The sequence below is a fragment of the Hemitrygon akajei genome, chromosome 10 (assembly GCF_048418815.1).
Source record: "Hemitrygon akajei chromosome 10, sHemAka1.3, whole genome shotgun sequence".
Taxonomy (NCBI): domain Eukaryota; kingdom Metazoa; phylum Chordata; class Chondrichthyes; order Myliobatiformes; family Dasyatidae; genus Hemitrygon; species Hemitrygon akajei.
The window spans coordinates 28,722,999-28,741,312 of record NC_133133.1 but is presented as its reverse complement, the minus strand read 5'-3'; the positions used below and the strand labels follow the sequence as shown (position 1 = coordinate 28,741,312).

Sequence of the window (18,314 nt, the reverse complement as noted above, 5' to 3'; positions counted from 1 at the left end):
GTAGAAGTGGTAGAGGCAGGTTTGATTTTGTCATTTAAAAGAAAATTGGATAGGTATATGGACAGGAAAGAAATGGAGGGTTATGGGCTGAGTGCAGGTCGGTGGGACTAGGTGAGAGTAAGCGTTCAGCACAGACTAGAAGGGCTGAGATGGCCTGTTTCCATGCTGTAATTGTTATATGGTTATATATAATGTTAACACAATTTTGTAATTTATTTGGATTTCTGGAAGCTCTTTGATAAAATGCATAGACTAATGACCTGAAGTTGATATATGTGGAGAAAGGACACAGTGCAGAGTGGAAAGATTAAAGATAGTTATCCAGATTGGCAAATAAGTGCTTTGGAATCGAGAAAGAGAATTAGAATTTCAAAAATTTCCAATGACTGAATTGCTGAGGATTAATGCAGTGAAATCATTTTTGCGAGATTGATCAACACTAACCTAACTTATATTTCAAAGATTATTGTAGGAAGATATTCATGAATATGCAACACTGATGTGTAATTGCCAAAAAAAATGCATTTAGTTAAGTACAAAGCAATACATTTTGCTAGAAAGATTAAGAGATTCTCTTACTTCTCGATTAAATTGAAGTACCAAAGTGATTAGGATAAAAAGAAGAAAGATCACAAAAGATAATGGTACATTAGTAAGATCAGCTTTAAAAAGCAAACACAATACTGCAGTTCATTTGATAGGATTCGAATTGACAATAGATTAAGTTGTGCAAAATCTACAGAGCTTTCAGTAGGGACATGCAGAAGGCGGTGTTACTTTCACTGGAAAAGCCAGCCATTTTTACGCAACAATTTGGGTAGCCCTATGTGGTACAGCATTGCCAGCTCTACCACAGAGCTGGAGCAAGCAAGGTGGTACTAGAAGCCACAGGAAGTCAGCATTTGATTTCAAGCAGAATCCTTGGGAATCAGGAAGAGAACCCTCAGGATTTTTCAAGGTGCCCCTGAGACTCATGCCCCATGTCACCACCAGCATCTTCTAAACCCCATCAGCAGCACAAATATCGTGCAGTGGACTGTTCCCTTGTCTTTCTGCCCAGATTCTTTCTTAGCTGCTGGCTCAGATCCCAAGGCTGTCATCGGGGTCCTGGACTGGCCTGAATGGCTTCACTTGCCTCAGCACTGAGCTGGCTCCTCAACCTGTAGACATACTTTCAGCTCATGTTCCCAGTCAGAGAAAATCTGCACATGCTGCCTGGCCTGCTGAGTTCCTCCAGCATTGTGTGTGTATTGCATCCTCTCAGTATCTTTTTCAATTTGCACGATTTGCCCTCTTTTGCACATTGGATGTTTGCCCATCTTCATTATGTATGGTTTTTCAAAGATTCCATTGTAGTTTCTTTATTTTCTCCTGTGGGTGCCTGCAAGAAAATGAATCTCATTTGACTGTATATGGTACACATTTATAATACATTTACCTTGAACTTTGAGTCAATGCTTCAAACTCCCATTTAACAGGGCAGGTGTTGAGAATAAACTGGAGGGCATTTTCATCCCTTCCACCATTAAGATTATCCTTAATCTTTCTTCGATCACACTGTGGAATACTGATGCACATACGCTTCATATAATTCCATTTCTACCACTTTAGTATCAAGCTTTTTAACATTAATGCTCAGCCTAATTCCTAGACTGGTGTCACACTTTTTAATCAGTTGAGAAAGCCTGAGTTTATAAAATCTAAATTTCCAGTGTTAAAGCAAATGCAAAATCATTAAAATGAGCACTGCAGAGCCATCTGTTGTTTAAATGATCTTTATTTTGCAATACTTTATGTCAAAGCTTCAAACTCCAATTTTTTGTGGCTTTTCTTTTTAACACTAAAGACACTATTCATGCACAATCCATGGTTTAAATGAATCACTTCTATTGCTTCAGCCCGTCTGAAACATTGGGAAAGCAGACGGACAAATAAATTGAAAAGAAAACCTAACAAACCAACAACATTGCTGAAACGCTGAGGTCTGGGATTGTGTGCGTAACAAAGTTATTTCCAGCATTTCCCCAAATTAAATAAAAAGTCATCAAAAGGAAAAAAATTCCAGAGTACCTTTTTAAAAATTCATTTTCACAGTAGAGGAAGGAAATTTCACATCAAATGTACAGGTAACACTTTTTCCAAAAGAGGACATACAGGGAAAGAAATAGAAACAAAAAAAAAATGATGTCATGATACGTTGAACAGCAATATTCAATTCTCTTCCAATTCTTGTTTTCCCTATTGTTTGAATGTATGACATTCAGTATCTTTTCAAATTGTTCTTAAATTACTTTCGTTAGCTACAACAAAATTTTCTTAACATACTTAAACAGATCAGTGATGATTTGCTTTGTGTTGCAAGTAAAAGGCAATGACTTTGTTAGCAGAAAGATATAAAGCAGGAAATGATGAAAATACTTAAAAAGCATCTTGTTTAAGGAAGGTGTATTAAAAAGATGCTTGCTTCAGTTTTGGCCTTAGCCGCCTTAGATCAAAGTATTGCTGGAATGTTTACAATAAGCATCTTCTTGCTCTTCTATAAATGAAGATTTCTTTTTAAAAAAATAAAAATGAAAGTATTTGCTTCTGTGGTGCTGATGAGGCAGACAAACCAGCTGAAGGGAACATGCCAAAATGATCAATGGACAACTGTGGGGATAGATCAATTGTATGGTTTTTCTATAAGAAAATGGAACTGAAAGTACAAAACAAAATCTTTCTAATCGCTCTCTCTTGACAGCATATGGAAAACAGTTTAAAAGGCACCAACCAGGCAGACAAGCCTTTGCTACCTCTTTCAAATGCCCATTTCTCACTGGATATGGTCAGCAGACCACTCTGCTTCGTGTGGCTCACAGCTCTGTCAGGCCACATCTAGGCCATGTTTCTAGACAGATGCCCCCTGAAGCGGGTAGTGCCAGGAAGCAATCAGTATCTGGTAGCTTGGTTGATCTTTATCCTTGTCCATTCCCCAGAGAATAAGTGCTAATTATAGAACACATACTGAAATTAGCACAGGTCAAGGGCTGAATCTGAGACCTTCTGGTCTATTAAGATCTGTACTACATTGGTGCCACACTTGGTAACAAAACCTTTTAAAAACAAATAAATCTTTTTTTCTGACAAACTAACACACTAGATTTCTTTTTAAAAGTATAACGTAGTGTCCTTGTATTTGTTCAGAATTGGACAAAATTAAAAATCAACCTTTCCTCACAAGGAAAGAAAACAAATATTAAAATATATAAGATTGCTCTAGCCACCCACTGAGATGTTCTGTACTAAAATTAAAATGAACTTTTTCCCTTTAGATGGCCTTTGCAGTTTGCTTTGAAAGACTGAACTATGACACTTCTTGCTGACAAGGCCACAGATTGTTAATACAGCTACAATGATAAATAATGAATGTCTTTATCTGATTTACAGCTTTCCTAGAAATACTTTGTCTTTGTGAACTACTAACTAATTTTAAATGGCTTTCTGAAGCTTGAGTGGAACTTAGGATCTGCATAAACATTTGAGAAAATGGAGTATGCAAGTTTACAAAACACAGCTACTTTTTTAAAAATTTCAAACTGCAATGCAGTGATAATGCAAGGAAAATCTGTCCTCTATCCACCTCTCAGCACAGTAGGTCCTATATCTCTGAAGATAATTAGGAATATTGCTGAACAAGCTCACTGATAAGAGCCTGCATGCTCTTAGTCAACCTTACAACACCATCGTCCCATTTACAGAATATCAGCAACCCGTTGAAACACAGTGGGTCTGATACATTTCTTTCTTCGTTTCATCTTTCAGTACGAAAACCCTCACCATTATTCGTCATCAAGATACCATATTCAACAGATCATGTTGTCCTGTGGGTTTATTTGATGTTAGTCAAAAAGGTGCTGCTGCTGCTGAGTGGGTGTGTAACTGTGTGTTGTGATGATACTCCTGGGTCTTAGGAGACAAGGGAAAGTATACCATTATAAACTGTAAACCAGGAGAAGGAATGACTATATCAGGGGCACCAGACTGCCCTCTTTGCAACTTAATGAACGCCTCCCAAAAAATTTCAGTTTCCAACATAATCAAGATTCTTGAATATTGTTTATCAGCCACCGTATGGACTGTTTTTCCTATCTTGATTCTGCAGAATATTCCATTTTTCATTAAAACTCATAACCAAGTGGCGGGCCACAAAACAACAGGTGCTTCTGGTAACAGATTACTCTTTGAAACCCTACGTTTGTCGTTAATATTTTCTTTAAAGTGGTATAGAACAAAGCCCATTCCTACAATGTTTATCGATTTCCCAGGGTCTGTAATGTCTTTGGTCCTTTTGAAGACTCATTCAAGAGTCTTTTAGTCACAGACAAGATTGACATTTTTTTCCTGAAAGAAGTGATGACACAACAGGGGTCTTACATCAGCCTGGCATGGATATCATGTGGAAGATCATATGAGGGTTCCAAGGAACATGTGGTACTGTGGAAGGACGGAGAAAGTATACATCTGTCAAATGGACTGTGTGGGGAATAAAGACTGCTCAAGTCACACCGAGGGATGAACATGTGAGTCTTCATTTTCCCTTCTCCCCGAGCCCACACCTTTAAACTGACATGCCAGCTCAGTAAAAAGGGCTTCAGCCTGAAACAAAACAATTCAATTATACAGTGCAAGCTGTAAACTGTTAAGAAGGCTCGAGATCAAATTATTATTGAAATTCATGTGCAGATGGGCTTTTTGACACAAATGAGACAGGTTTTAAAGTCTGCACACTGACAATAATCCAATTTATTTAAAACCTCTTTTTGGAAAGTGCAAATAGTAGACAGCTTTGTTTGCCAAGAGCAAATCAGGAGGTAACCCTGATGAAAGACTTTTCCGTTTGCCCTCTAGCATTTGGTTCGGTGAGGGCAGAGGGCAGAGAGAGGTGGTGGTGTGTGGGGTATAGAGCGATTGACTCACATTCTGCTCACCTCAATTCATCTTGCTTAATTATTGTTAATACTATCAAGTTGTCTTAGAAAATGGTTTGCAGGGCCATGTAAGAAAAAAAACATACACACACACACACACACACACAGACAAAACTTCTATTTCAATCCTTTGAAACCTCCATGCAAAATGGTTCCATTCTCTACCTGACAGATTCATTACAAGAAGATTCAGCCTTTCTCCATTTGGGCAACATTATACTAACGTTCGGGGCCATGGCCTCCTTACTGCAATCATGTCAGGGCATTTTGACTCATCCCTTTGCCATAAATCTCTTTGCATTTAACAAACTACACTATCACCATTGAACTCCCATTTATTAATTGGCTTTTGTATCAATTGAACTTTTCCAGAATACTGTGGTCGTCCAGAAAGCAAAAAAAAAGAAAGAAATCAATATATCCAACAGAAAACCCGACAGTTCCAATTCCATTATTAATAAATATTAAGACAATATACTAAAGAAATATCAAGAGATAGACTGGAAACCTGTATAAAATATATATATACACAAAGGAATGAAACTTCATTCATCACAGCACTGCAAATGTGTTATAAAGCAATACCGAAAAACTTAAGGCCTCTTTATTTAGTCAGACAGAACAACTCTCTTCTGGAAGCATGACATGGTTTTGTCCTCACTGGAACATGGAATTATCCAGACATTCACTTAGCGATCACAGCAGTGTCTGAAATGTTTTATCACTTTTCCGAAAGGCTCCACTCATTTGCTACAACTTACAGCCATGAGTCCTTCAAACCCAGATATTTAACAAACGTGTCAAGTTCTCTATTTAGACCCCACCCCCCCCAAAACAACCAAATGGTTAAAAATTTGTTTTATATGCTTGGAGGAGGAAACAAAAAGGAAATGGAAAAATAAGAGACACCACAATGCCTTTATCAACATGGGCAATTCTGTTTGAAATTAAGAATCCAGGTGGGATCAAACAAGATGTTAAGGTGAAAAACATTACTGTGGTACCCCATCACTGTGCTAGCTTTCTCTGTCCTGCAACGGAAGGAGATCAAGGTTTCTCCAGGTGAGACACAGTCCAGCTCTGGTTAGCCCCTCTTTCACGGCAGGAGGGAGGGGGAGAGGGTGATGATGGACACCATCCCTTGCTCTAACGGTTGTTCTTAACGGCCTCCTTGGCTGCAATTATCAGAGGGGTGAGGCTCGAGAGTGGCTTTGCAAATTTCAAGAACGGATGCTGTAACGACAACACAACATATTCATGTAAAGTTAAGATGAAGAGTAGTGTACAAATGCAACCATTGAAAACTATGGGTATAAAACACGGTAGAAAACAGTTGGTCTTTTCATCCCATGTTCAAGAAAGCCTCCAAAAATAAACCAGGAAATTATAGGCCAGTGAGCCCAACATCAGTAATGGGCAAGTTATTAGAAGGTATTCTAAGGCAACAGATATACAAGTATTTGGTTAGATAGCAGACATTCCACCCTGCAAAAACTTATTTCAGGGAGGTAGCACTCCTGCCCCCCCACCCACAACCTCATATCCCCCCCCCCCATGTTAATCTGTAAACCAAGTTGGGTATATGCAGAAAATGTAACATTAAAATATGCACTTATATTATATTATCACGGAGTCATTTTTAAAAATTCTATTACAACTTTAAGCAAGTCTACAGGGAGTTTGGCCTCATCACGTAGGACATCAATAGAGTAGCTTCTTAACAGCTAGCCAGCTAGTTTAAATAACATTAGCTATACTAATGAACGAATGACACCTGTTAATCTCACCTCAACATGTCTTTTACATTTTAACCCACCATGGGCAAAAGAAAAGTCACTGTTGCAAACAGTGCAGCGAGCGACACTACCATTATTTTTGAGATCGACTGTAAAGCCCACCTACAGAGAAAACTGATAGGTCTACTTAGCACGAAGAGAGACCAATCAGGATGCTCCCTCTTGTTCTCACTCTTTGTCTCCCTCTCCCTCTCAAAAAAAAATTGATTTCCAGGATATTGTATATAATTTGCAGGTGTGACAGAGCCGCTATGAATACACGGGAGACTCCTGGAACTTCCGGGAGAGGTGGGATGTCTGAGATAAGGACTGAGTGGGATAGTCAGCATGGCTTTGGGTGTGGTACATCATATCTAACCAATCTTAAAGAGGTTTTTTTGAGGAAATTACCTGGAAAGGGGATGAAGGCAAGGCAGTGGATGTTGTCTACATAGACTTTAGCAAGGCATTTGATAAGGTAGCTCATGGGAGGTTAGTCAAGAAGGTTCAGTTGCTCAGCGTTCAGGATGGGATAATAAATTGGATTAGACACTGGCTTTGTGGGAGATGCCAGAGGGTGATAGCGGATGGTTGCCTCACTGACTGGAGGCCTGTGACTGCTGTTGTGCTGCAGGGATCAGTGCTGGGTCCATTGTTGTCACCTGTTTCAACGACCTGGGTGATAACGTAGTAAACTGGATCAGCAAATTTGTGGATGACACCAAGATTGGAAGCGCAGTAGACTGCGAGGAAGGCTATGAAAGCTTGCAGTGGGATCTGGACCAGGTGGAGAAGTGGGCTGAAAAATGTCAGGTGGAATTTATTGTAGACAAGTGTGAGGTGCTGCACTTTAGCAGGACAAACCAGGGTAGACCTGTTCCTGTGCAGTACTGTTCTACGTTCTATGTTGTAAAACAACTGAAAGGAAGTTCTGCAGCAACAATTCTGAATTCCATACAAAGCTGACACTAGCCTCAATCCAAGCATGTCTCTGTGGAATTGATCCTCAATACATATTCCCCATTCACCAGTTTAAATGCTCGCTGCATTTCCCCGTGATGGAATTTTTCTGGGGGCCCGTGCACTTCTAACACTCATGAGCAAGTCAAAACTTCTTGAGGGTGTTCGGGCACAGGTAAAAGAATAAACAAAGGAAAATGCAACAGTGGAGGATAAAAGGTGCATTTAAAATAAAAAGCTATAATCTCTAAATGTTCACCAGCAGTCAGTATGGAAATTAAAAACATAGAAAACCTACAGCACAATACAGGCCCTTTGGCCCACAAAGTTGTGCCAAACAAGTCCCTACCTTAGAAATTACTAGGCTTACCCATAGCCCTCAATTTTTCTAAGCACCATGTACCTATCCAAAAGTCTCTTAAAAGACCCATCGTATCCACCTCCACCACCGTTACTGGCAGCCATTCCACTCACTCACCACTCTCTGCGTAAAAAACTTACCCCTGACATCTCCTCTGTACCTACTCCCCAGCAGCTTAAACCTGTGTCCTCTTGTGGCAACCATTTCAACCCTGGGAAAATGCCTCTGACTATCCACATGATCAATGCCTCTCATCATCTTATACATCTCTTTCAGGTTACCTCTCATCTTCCTTTGCTCCAAGGAGAAAAGGCCGAGTTCACTTAACCTGTTCTCATAAGGCATGCTCCCTAATGCAGGCAACATCCTTGTAAATCTCCTCTGCACCCTTTCTATGGCTTCCACATCCTTCCTGTAGTGAGGCGACCAGAACTGAGCACAGTACTCCAAGTGGGGTCTGACTAGGGTCTTATATAGCTGCAACATTACCTCTCGGCTCCTAAATTCAATTCCATGATTGATGAAGGCCAATACACCATAGGCCTTCTTAACTACAGAGTCAACCTGTGCAGCTGCTTTGAGTGTCCTATGGACTCGGACCCCAAGATCCCTCTGATCGTCCACACTGCCAAGAGTCTTACCATTAATACTATATTCTGCCATCATATTTGACCTACCAAAATGAACCACTTCACACTTATCTGGGTTGAACTCCATCTGCCACTTCTCAGCCCAGTTTTGCATCCTACCAATGTCCCACTGTAACCTCTGACAGCCCTCCACACTATCCACAACACCTCCAACCTTTGTGTCATCAGCACACTTACTAACACATCCCTCCACTTCCTCATCCAGGTCATTTATAAAAATTACGAAGAGTAAGGGTCCCAGAACAGATCCCTGAGGCACTACACTGGTGACCGACCTCCATGCAGAATATGACCCATCTACAACCACTCCTTGCCTGCTGTGGGCAAGCCAGTTCTGGATCCACAAAGCAATGTACCTTGGATCCCATGCCTCCTTACTTTCTCAATAAGCCTTGCATATGTTACCTTATCAAATGCCTTGCTGAAATCCATATACACTACATCTACTGCTCTTCCTACATCAATGTGTTTAGTCACATCCTCAAAAAATTCAGTCAGACTCGTAAGGCACGACCTACTCTTGACAAAGCCATGCTGACTATTCCTGATCATATTATACCTCTCCAAATGTTCATAAATCCTGCCTCTCAGGATCTTCTCCATCAACTTATCAACCACTGAGGTAAGACTCACTGGTCTATAATTTCCTGGGCTATCTCTACTCCCTTTCCTGAATAAAGGAACAACATCCACAACCCTCCAATCCTCTGGAATCTCTCCCATCCCCATTGATGATGCAAAGATCATCACCAGTAGCTCAGCAATCTCCTCCCTCGACTCCCATAGTAGCCTGGGGTACATTTCATCCGGTCCCAGCAACTTATCCAACTTGATTCTTTCCAAAAGCTCCAGCACATCCTCTTTCTTAATATCTACATGCTCAAGCTTTTCAGTCTGTTGCAATTCATCACTACAATCACCAAGATCCTTTTCTATCGTGAATACTGAAGTAAAGTATTCATTAAGTACCTCTGCTATTTCCTCTGGTTCCAAACACACTTTCCCATTGTCACACTTGATAGATCCTACTCTTCCACATCTTACCCTCTTGCTCTTCACATACTTGTAGAATACCTTGGGGTTTTCCTTAATTCTGCCCAGCAAGGCTTTCTCATGGCCCCTTCTGGTTCTCCTAATTTTCTTCTTAAGCTCCTTCCTAGTAGCCTTAATCTAGATCTCTAAATCTTTTGTAAGCTTTTCTTTTCTTCTTGACTAGATTTAATACAGCCTTTGTACACCATGATTGCTGTACCCTACCATAACTTCCCTGTCTCATTGTAATGTACCTATACAGAACTGTACACAAACATCCCCTGAATATTTGCCACATTTCTTCCGTACTTTTCCCTGAGAACATCTGTTTCCAATTTAAGCCTCCAGTTTCCTGCCTGATAGCCTCATAATTCCCCTTACTCCAATTAAAGGCTTGTCTAACTTGTCTGTTCCTATCTCTCTCCAATGCTATTGTAAAGGAGATAGAATTATGATCACTATCTCCAAAATGCTCTCCCACTGAGAGATCTGACACCTGACCAGGTTCATTTCCCAATACCAAATCAAGTACAGCCTCTCCTCTTGTAGGCTTATCTACATATTGCATCAAGAAACCTTCCCGGACACACCTAACAAACTCCACCCTTGCTCTAGGGAGATGCCAATCGATATTTGGGAAATTAAAATCTCCCATCACAACAACTCTGTTATTATTACACCTTTCTAGGATCTGTTTCCCTATCTGCTCCTCGATATCCCTGTTACTATTGGGCGGCATAACACCCAGTAAAGTTATTGATCCCTTCCTGTTCTCAACCTCCTCCCACAGAGATGCCATAGACAATCCCTCCATGACATCCACCTTTTCTGAAGCTGTGACACTATCTCTGATCAACAGTGCCACACCCCCACCTCTTTTGCCTCCCTCCTGTCCTTTCTGAAATGCTAAAACCTGGCACTTGAAGTAACCATTCCTGTCCCTGAGGCATCCAAGTCTCTGTAATGGCCACCACATCATAGCTCCAAGTACTGATCCACGCTCTAAGCTCATCCGCTTTGTTCACAAGGCCCCTTGCGTTAAAATAGACACATCTCAAACCGTCGGTCTTAGCGTGTCCATTCTCTATCACCTGTCTATCCTCCCTCTCACACTGTCTACAAGCTTTCTCTATTTGTGAGCCAACCTCCATTTCCCCAGTGTCTTCAGTTTGGTTCCCACCCCCAACAATTCTAGTTTAAACTCTCCCCAGTAGCCTTAGCAAACCTCCCTGCCAGAATTTTGGTCTTCCTGGGATTCAAGTCACCCGTCCTTTTTCTACAGGTCACACATGCCCGAAAAGAGGTCCCAATGATCCAGAGATCTGAATCTCTGCCCGCTGCTCCAATCACTCACCTATTTATCCTCCACCTCATTCTATTCCTATTCTCACTGTCGTGTGGCACAGGCAGTAATCCCAAAATTACTACCTTTGCAGTCCTGCTTCGCAACTTCCTTTCTAAGTCCCTGTAGTCTTTTTTCAGGACCTCTTCCCTTTTCCTACCTATATGTACCATGACCTCTGGCTGTTCTCCCTCCCACCGCAGGATATCTTGGACGTGATCTGAAACATACTGGACCCTGGGAGGCGAACTACCATCTGAGTTTCTTTCCCGCGCCCACAGAATCGCCTGTCTGACCCCCTAACTATAGAGTCCCCTATTACTGCTGCCTTCTTCCTTTCCCTGCCTTCTGAGCCACAGGGCCAGATTCTCTGCCAGAGGCACGGCCACTGCCTCTTCCCCCAGGTAGGCTGTTGTTCCACCCCCTGCCCCCCACAACAGTACTCAAACAGGAGTACCTATTGGGCAGAATATTTTAGAACAGCCTAATGAAATGAAAAGCTAGAGGCTTCAAAGAGTTGTTCAGAAAAGGAATTAAAAAAAAACTTGTAAATTGGTACCGCTTTGAAGCATGGAGACTGGAGGGCTGTGCTTGGGTTGGAAGACTGTTGTGTGCGTGGATGGGTGGAAGGGCGAGAGGGAGGAAAGGGGCCTGTTTTGCTGCTTGTTGTATCCTCTTGTTCTCCCGAGCATTGTGGGCATGCTATGTTGGCAATGGCGAGCTGTCTCCAGCTCATCCCTAGGTTGTGTTGGTGACACTTTTCACTGTATTTTTCAATGTACATGTGACAAATCTAATGGCGATAATGGAGAATGGGTCACCATTACTGGTACACAATGGCATCAAGTTCTTCCAGACCAACCTTTGACTGGTGAAATGGACAGCTAAGCTGCCCCTTCTATTCCTGAGCTCCAAACCTTAATCCTATTCTCTGCAGTTGCTTTTATCAAACTCTAACTCGAGAGGTCAAAATGTAAAATACACACAACCTGCAGAAGCTCCTTGGCTGAACCTCGGCGTTCTACATCCATCTCCAAGCAGCGATTGAGAAAATCCCTGAAGACTCCCGAGAGTTTCTCTGGGTTCTGCAGTTCTGGAGTCCCATTAGTAGCAATCAAATACAAAGCCTAATAATCAAAAGCACCATTGACAGCGGAAACATTAACAGAAGGTAAAGCTTTCTTTGAAGAGCAAACAAGGCATTTGAAATCATTAGCAAGCAGAGATTAAGACAATATATCCAATTAAAACAAACCACTTGTTTTAACAACTTCTGATTTGAATAGTGAATACCTATGACACATTACCAAAAATGAACTGAAATAAAATAATTATCAAATAAATAAACAAAGGAGTTAATATTTGGCAATTCCTCCACCTTCTCTCTTTTTCCATTCCCCATTCTGCTTACTCTCTCAACCTGTCTCTTCTTCTCATGTGCCCATCCTCTCCCTCTGGTTCCTCTCTTCATTCCCTTACATCCAGGGTCCGCTGTCCTCTCCTATTAGATTCATCCTTCTTCTGCCCTTTAACTCTTCTACCTATCACCTCCCAGCTTCTTAGTTCATCCTCCTCTCCCCTCACCTATCACCATCCAGCTTGTACACCTTCCCTTCCCCCCCACCTTCTTGTTCTGGCTTCTGCCTTCTTCCTTTCCAGTCCTGATGAAGGGTCTCACCCCGAAATGTCAACTACTTATTCCCCTCCATAGATGCTGCCCAACTCGCTGAGTTTCTCCAGCATTTTGTGCATTGCTCAAGATTTCCAACATCTGCAGAATTCCTTATGTTTATGATAAACTGAGTTGTTTATGGATATAGATAAAATATACAGATATTTTAATCAGCTGATCAGTATACGCTGGCATTGCCTGACGTATAGTTAAGTCAACACTTTGGTATGGGAATTAGCCAAATACATCAGGAGATCCCTTGGCAAAATGGTTCTGTGCTGAAGCAGCTGACCACAAACAGCACAGTATACAATATTACACACGAGCTCAGGGCTCCTGGGCTGAATTAACAGACAGAAATGAATCAGTCCAAAATCAACTCTCAATCACCATTCAGAAGTCTTGGTCACTTAGGGATAAAAACCAGGCTTGGTTGCAACGCTGATACTGCTTGTATCTGGAAACTGTCTTCCAGCCAATTACGTCAAAAAGTAATGGAATTTTTGAGTAAGTTGGAAACATGTAGAAGGAAGATAGTGTAATAAATCGGTTGGGTGAGATGAGGTAAAGTGGCTTGGTTCAACATAATCCTAATGAATGGCTGTTTCAGCGTTGAAAATTTTGCACAAAATCAGTACAGTATTCAGCAAAAAGGTGAAATAAAATAATGAAACAAAATTGATGGGCATTAAACTGAAGCATCGATTTTATGCCCTCGCCTTTTCAAAAAAAAAGGTCCAGGACTGAAACTCACTGCTGACTAATTTAATAACGGTAGCCCTTATAACCTGACTATTGATGTAATTTAAGAAATGTTGTAGCAACCTCAGGGGAGGACATGAGGTCAAGGAGCTAACCATCTGCAATGATCAATGTTGCACCCTGTTGCAACTTGTGTTGCCAGACCCTGAGGGACTACATTCTCTGTCCATCACAAACTTGCTCCACAGCGCAGGGAGGAATTGCTACCACCCATTCCATCCAAACTCCATCAGTGGAGACACAGGAGACAGCTGATGCTGGGGTCTGGAGCAACACACAAAAATCCGGAGGAAATCAGTGACTCAGGCAGCATCAGGGGAGGGAAATGGAAAGCTGATGTTTCATGTGGGCTGAAAGTAGCCAGTGTAAAAAGGTGAAGGAAGGGGTGTGGCAAGAGCTGGTAGGCATTAAGTGGCACCGAGAGGGGTGCGGGAGAGGGGAGATGAGTGGTTGGGGTATGGGAGAGTGGGAATGTTCTCATTAACCGGGAAGATGATGGGCAGAAGTGACAAAGGGCTGAAGACTATGGAATCTGATAGAAGAGGAAGGCAGGACGTTGAAAAAAAATAATGCAACTTCTGAATGTCATGTGTTCAACAGCAAAACTTGGAAATTGGGGAAATAGAATGGAGAAGGGGAGAATATAGCTGTTGCAAACTATTATTCCATTGTTCAATGAACTGACAAGATTGCTAACATTTAACTTGCCCATATCTTGAAAGGTCACCAAGCACTAGTACACTCAACCTCAATGCTCAAATTTGTCACAATCAACTTACCCTGAGAGGGTTTTCATTCAGATAAGGCGGTTCTCCTTCAATCATTTCAATTGCCATAATTCCTAATGACCATATGTCCACCTTTGGGCCATAGGCTTTCCTTGTGACCACTTCAGGGGCCATCCAGTATGGCGTCCCCACCATTGTGCTCCGTTTATTCTGCTCAGGGGTGATCTGAGCACAGAATCCAAAATCAGCTGAAAATTGAGAGCAAAATTAATATTACTAATAAAGCAACAGACATGTTAGCTGATCATCGAGTGCAGGGAAGAGCCAAGCCAACTGAAACCATATCATGGCTTTCCCGCTGACAATTTCCTGGAACAAAGAGCAGATCTAATGGACACTGTGCACGGAGACGGGGATATTATGCTGCAGTTGTGTTGATGTTTTTAATATTGTGCTCAGTTTTGGTCACCCTGCTAGAAAAGCAGACACTAAGCTAGAGAGAGTGCAGAGGAGATTTTAGACTATAAGATATGGGAGCAGAATCAGGCCATTCGCCCATCGAGTCTGCTCCACCATTTTATCATGGCTGATGCATTTTCCCCTCTCAGCCCTAATCTCTTGTCTTCTCCCCATATCCCTTCATGCCCTGACTATCAAGAATCTTTAGAAGATGGTGCCAGGAATCAAGGGACTGAGTAATGGAGACAGGTTGAACAGGATGAGGCTTTGTTCATTGGACCACAGGAAAATGAGGTGTGATATATAAAGGTAGATAAAATCATGGGTTCCTAAAAGCTGTCATAGCCAGGGGTTGGTAATGAGGACAAGCTCCCACTACCAATTAAATGCTCCCAATGGCATGCATCTCAAATAGCCTCTAACAATCAAGTCCTGCTCCTGGCCTTCACGTTTGGCTTAGTTACCAAGCCTGGTGGAACTGACAGGAGAATGGGCAAAGGTGGCATACTGGTGCCTTAAAACCGGTCACTTCAGGCAGATGGGGCTTGTCAGCTCATCTAGAAGGAAAATTCTGATCTCAAACCTCCACTGTCCTGTGGCTCATGGGGAAAGCTTTGGGAGTAAACCCAGAGGGGAAAATCTGGAGCTGGAGTCCCTAAGGATACCCTACATTGAGTTCAATTCCTGCAACACTGCTGGTACCAAACTGTACAGGTCTCTGCAGTTCCCTTGGATTCATTAGATTGCACGGAGAAGGGAAGCTTGCTACATGGACAACAGCTTGTTCTCCATATCTTACGGTGTATCTGGACAGCTAAGGCGCAATATCCATGGTCAACTCTTACTGACGAATGCCTCAGATAAAATTATCAGGGGCACAGACAAGGTGGGTGTGCCTTGTCTTTTCCCCTGGAATTGCAGGTTCAAGAACAATAGAATGTAAGCTTAATATGCGAAGGGAAAGATTTAATAAGGAATCTGAGGGGTAACTATTTCTACCCAGAGGACAGTCAGTTAACAGAATAAGCTGCCAGAGGAAGTTGTTGAGATAGGCACATTAACAACATTTAACAGACACTAGGACTGAAAAGATTTAGAGGGATCTGAGCCAAATGCAGCTAAATAGGATGGTATAGATAGAAACCTCGGTCAGCATTGACCAGATCAGCAGAAAAGTTTGTTTGCATATTATATGACTAATGTCCATTTAGAAATCAGGGCCTCGTATGTTTAAAAACTACCTCAGTTAGTCCCCTCCTTATACAGTGAGAGAATGTAAAGAAAAGATATAGGAATATCATAGTTACTGGATAATGGACTATGGGTGTAGTTTTTTTTATGAGATAGATAAACTTTGTTTTAAAGCAACGGTATTAAGAGGTTGCAGAGCAAAGTTAGGTAAACCGTGCAACAGCAGCTTGATCTCATTGGATAACAGGGCAGGTTTGAGAAGAAGAATGGTCAAACCTGATCCTAACGTTTTTATCACAAACAAAATCTGTAGATGCTGGAAATCCAAGCAACACACACAAAATGCCGGAGGAACTCAGCAGGTCAGGCAGCATCTACGGAAAAGAGTACAGTCAACGTTTCAGGCTGAGACCCTTTGTCAGGACTCTTTTCGACTCCCCTGTGTCGTCGGGAGAGGCGAAATATCTACGGCTATGTGCCTAGAGACCCGGGATCTTTGTGATCTTTAGGCACGGAGCTTGAAAAAAAGTGACGTAACAGACTTCTAACATCGTAAACCAGCCAGTTGTTTGTTGTGTCTCCCTGCTCGCTGGGAAAATGGAGACACCTCTTTCTCCCTTATTAGGGAGAGAGAGAACCTGTGGTATGTTGGATACCGGGTGAAATTTGAAGACTTTGGGGTAACTGCAAGTCTGTGTCTTTGCTGTTGCTTTGCTCACGCTTGAGTGCTCGTTGGTGGTGCCGGTGGGGGGGAGGGGGGATTGCCGCTCGCACGCTGGAGGGGGGAACTTTGGGGTTCATTTTAACATTTTACTGTCATTCATACTTTGGGGGACTCCTCTGTTTTTGTGGATGGTTACGAAGAAAAAGCATTTCAGGATGTATATTATATACAAGTCTCTGACATTAAATTGCACCTTTGAACCTTTCAGATGCTGCCTGGCCTACTGAGTTCCTCCAGCATTTTGTGTGTGTTGCCTGATGTTTCTACGTTCAGGGTTGACTGAGGAAGATGTGCAGCTCCAGACAAGTGTAGAGACACTTGTGAGACCATGCACCTTTAGGGGATAGGGAAGCTGTTCGGGAAGAAGGGAGGGTAGTGTTTTTATATTTAAAAAAAAAAGAGCCATTAGCATGCCACAGCAGGTACTGCAGATCTTCCAGTAAGATGGCAACACATACCAACACAGTGGGCTCTCGGGGGCCAACCAAAAGTGCTTTTTCCTGTGTAAAGTTATTTTCTTATGACCCACAGACAATTCTACTCCAAGAACTTCAGGTACTGCTGCACTTGTTGATCGAAGTAGCTGGACTGGTGTTGGCAGCGAAGCAGGCTGAGGTGTTTAAGATGCTGGCCAGGATGAAGGAGAAGGAGCTGGCCCAGGTGTCGGAGGGGCTGGTTGGGATATCGGAGGAGCCGATTTCGGTACATAGGAGCTGATCTGGCTGCAGACTCTGTTGCTGCCAACTACTTGGAAACGTCGACGTTGGTGCAGCATAACCGTGACAGATTGTCTCGGATATTTCCGGTTAGTAATTTGCCATAGGTCTGTTATCTTTGTCTGGTGGTGGGATAGACAACATGGAAGCTGTGTAGCCTCGGCTGTAGCGAGAACTAGGCCTTTAGTCTCAGGCTTGCCTGCTGCTGCAGACTAAGTGAGAGGATGCAAACACGGAAATGTTACCGCGTGACATCTGCACTCAGCTGGGGTCTGGCTTCTCCTGTCAGCGCTGCCCTCCTACGCTCAAGCGATGGAACAACAGGCTGGACTGCTGGTGATATAGTCACTCAGGTCTTGGACTATATATACATGATGCTTTATTTCAGCTGAACATGCTCCTCTGCCCACTGTATTGAATTATGTTACTCGTTATTTTGAATGTTTGCATGACATTTTTAATATTTGGCACCTTCGCCCCAGAGGTACACTGTCTCGGTTCAGCTGTATCTTTGTACGGTTGAATGATAATTAAATTTGATTGGATTTGATTTTTTTTGTAGCGATTCATTTACTACTTACTTAATTTAACTGACCCGTCCATTCCCAACAGGATGTTGTCACTCTTGATATCTCTGTGGATGACCTGATTGGAATGTAGAAATTCCAAGGCTTGCAAACACTAAGAGAACAACAGAAATATATTAAAAGTTATTTCCTTTACTTTCTGTAAACTTTTTAATTGTCACAAATGTGAGATGAAAACCACATTTCTAGAAATAATATTTTAATGTAACATCATTTGTCCTGAAATTTACTCAGTTATATCTGCTAAACCTGTGATATAATGATATCTGTGCAGCATTTAATTTCAGAAATATGACTCCACTGACTTCAAAAGAGCAGAAATTCAGAAGTGATAAAGACTTCCGGACTGTTACATGGACAGGAAAGGTTTAGAGCAGGGTTCCCCACC

The 18,314-nt window shown here is 42.1% G+C and overlaps 1 protein-coding gene across 8 annotated transcripts in view; it reads right to left on the bottom strand.

Annotated features, from left to right (window-relative positions):
- Positions 1 to 1,761: 1,761 nt before the first annotated feature.
- Positions 1,762 to 18,314, bottom strand: part of LOC140734253 (serine/threonine-protein kinase PAK 3) — a 240,468-nt gene continuing 223,915 nt past the window's right edge. For all 8 annotated transcript variants that reach the window (XM_073057972.1, XM_073057968.1, XM_073057974.1 and 5 more), the window contains 4 exons: positions 17,921 to 18,020; positions 14,301 to 14,497; positions 12,077 to 12,214; positions 1,762 to 6,200 (listed from right to left, as the gene is read on the bottom strand). In XM_073057972.1, coding sequence (XP_072914073.1) covers positions 6,114 to 6,200; positions 12,077 to 12,214; positions 14,301 to 14,497; positions 17,921 to 18,020 — 522 coding nt within the window. In that variant the 3' untranslated portion in view covers positions 1,762 to 6,113. The remainder of the gene's footprint in view (positions 6,201 to 12,076; positions 12,215 to 14,300; positions 14,498 to 17,920; positions 18,021 to 18,314) is intronic.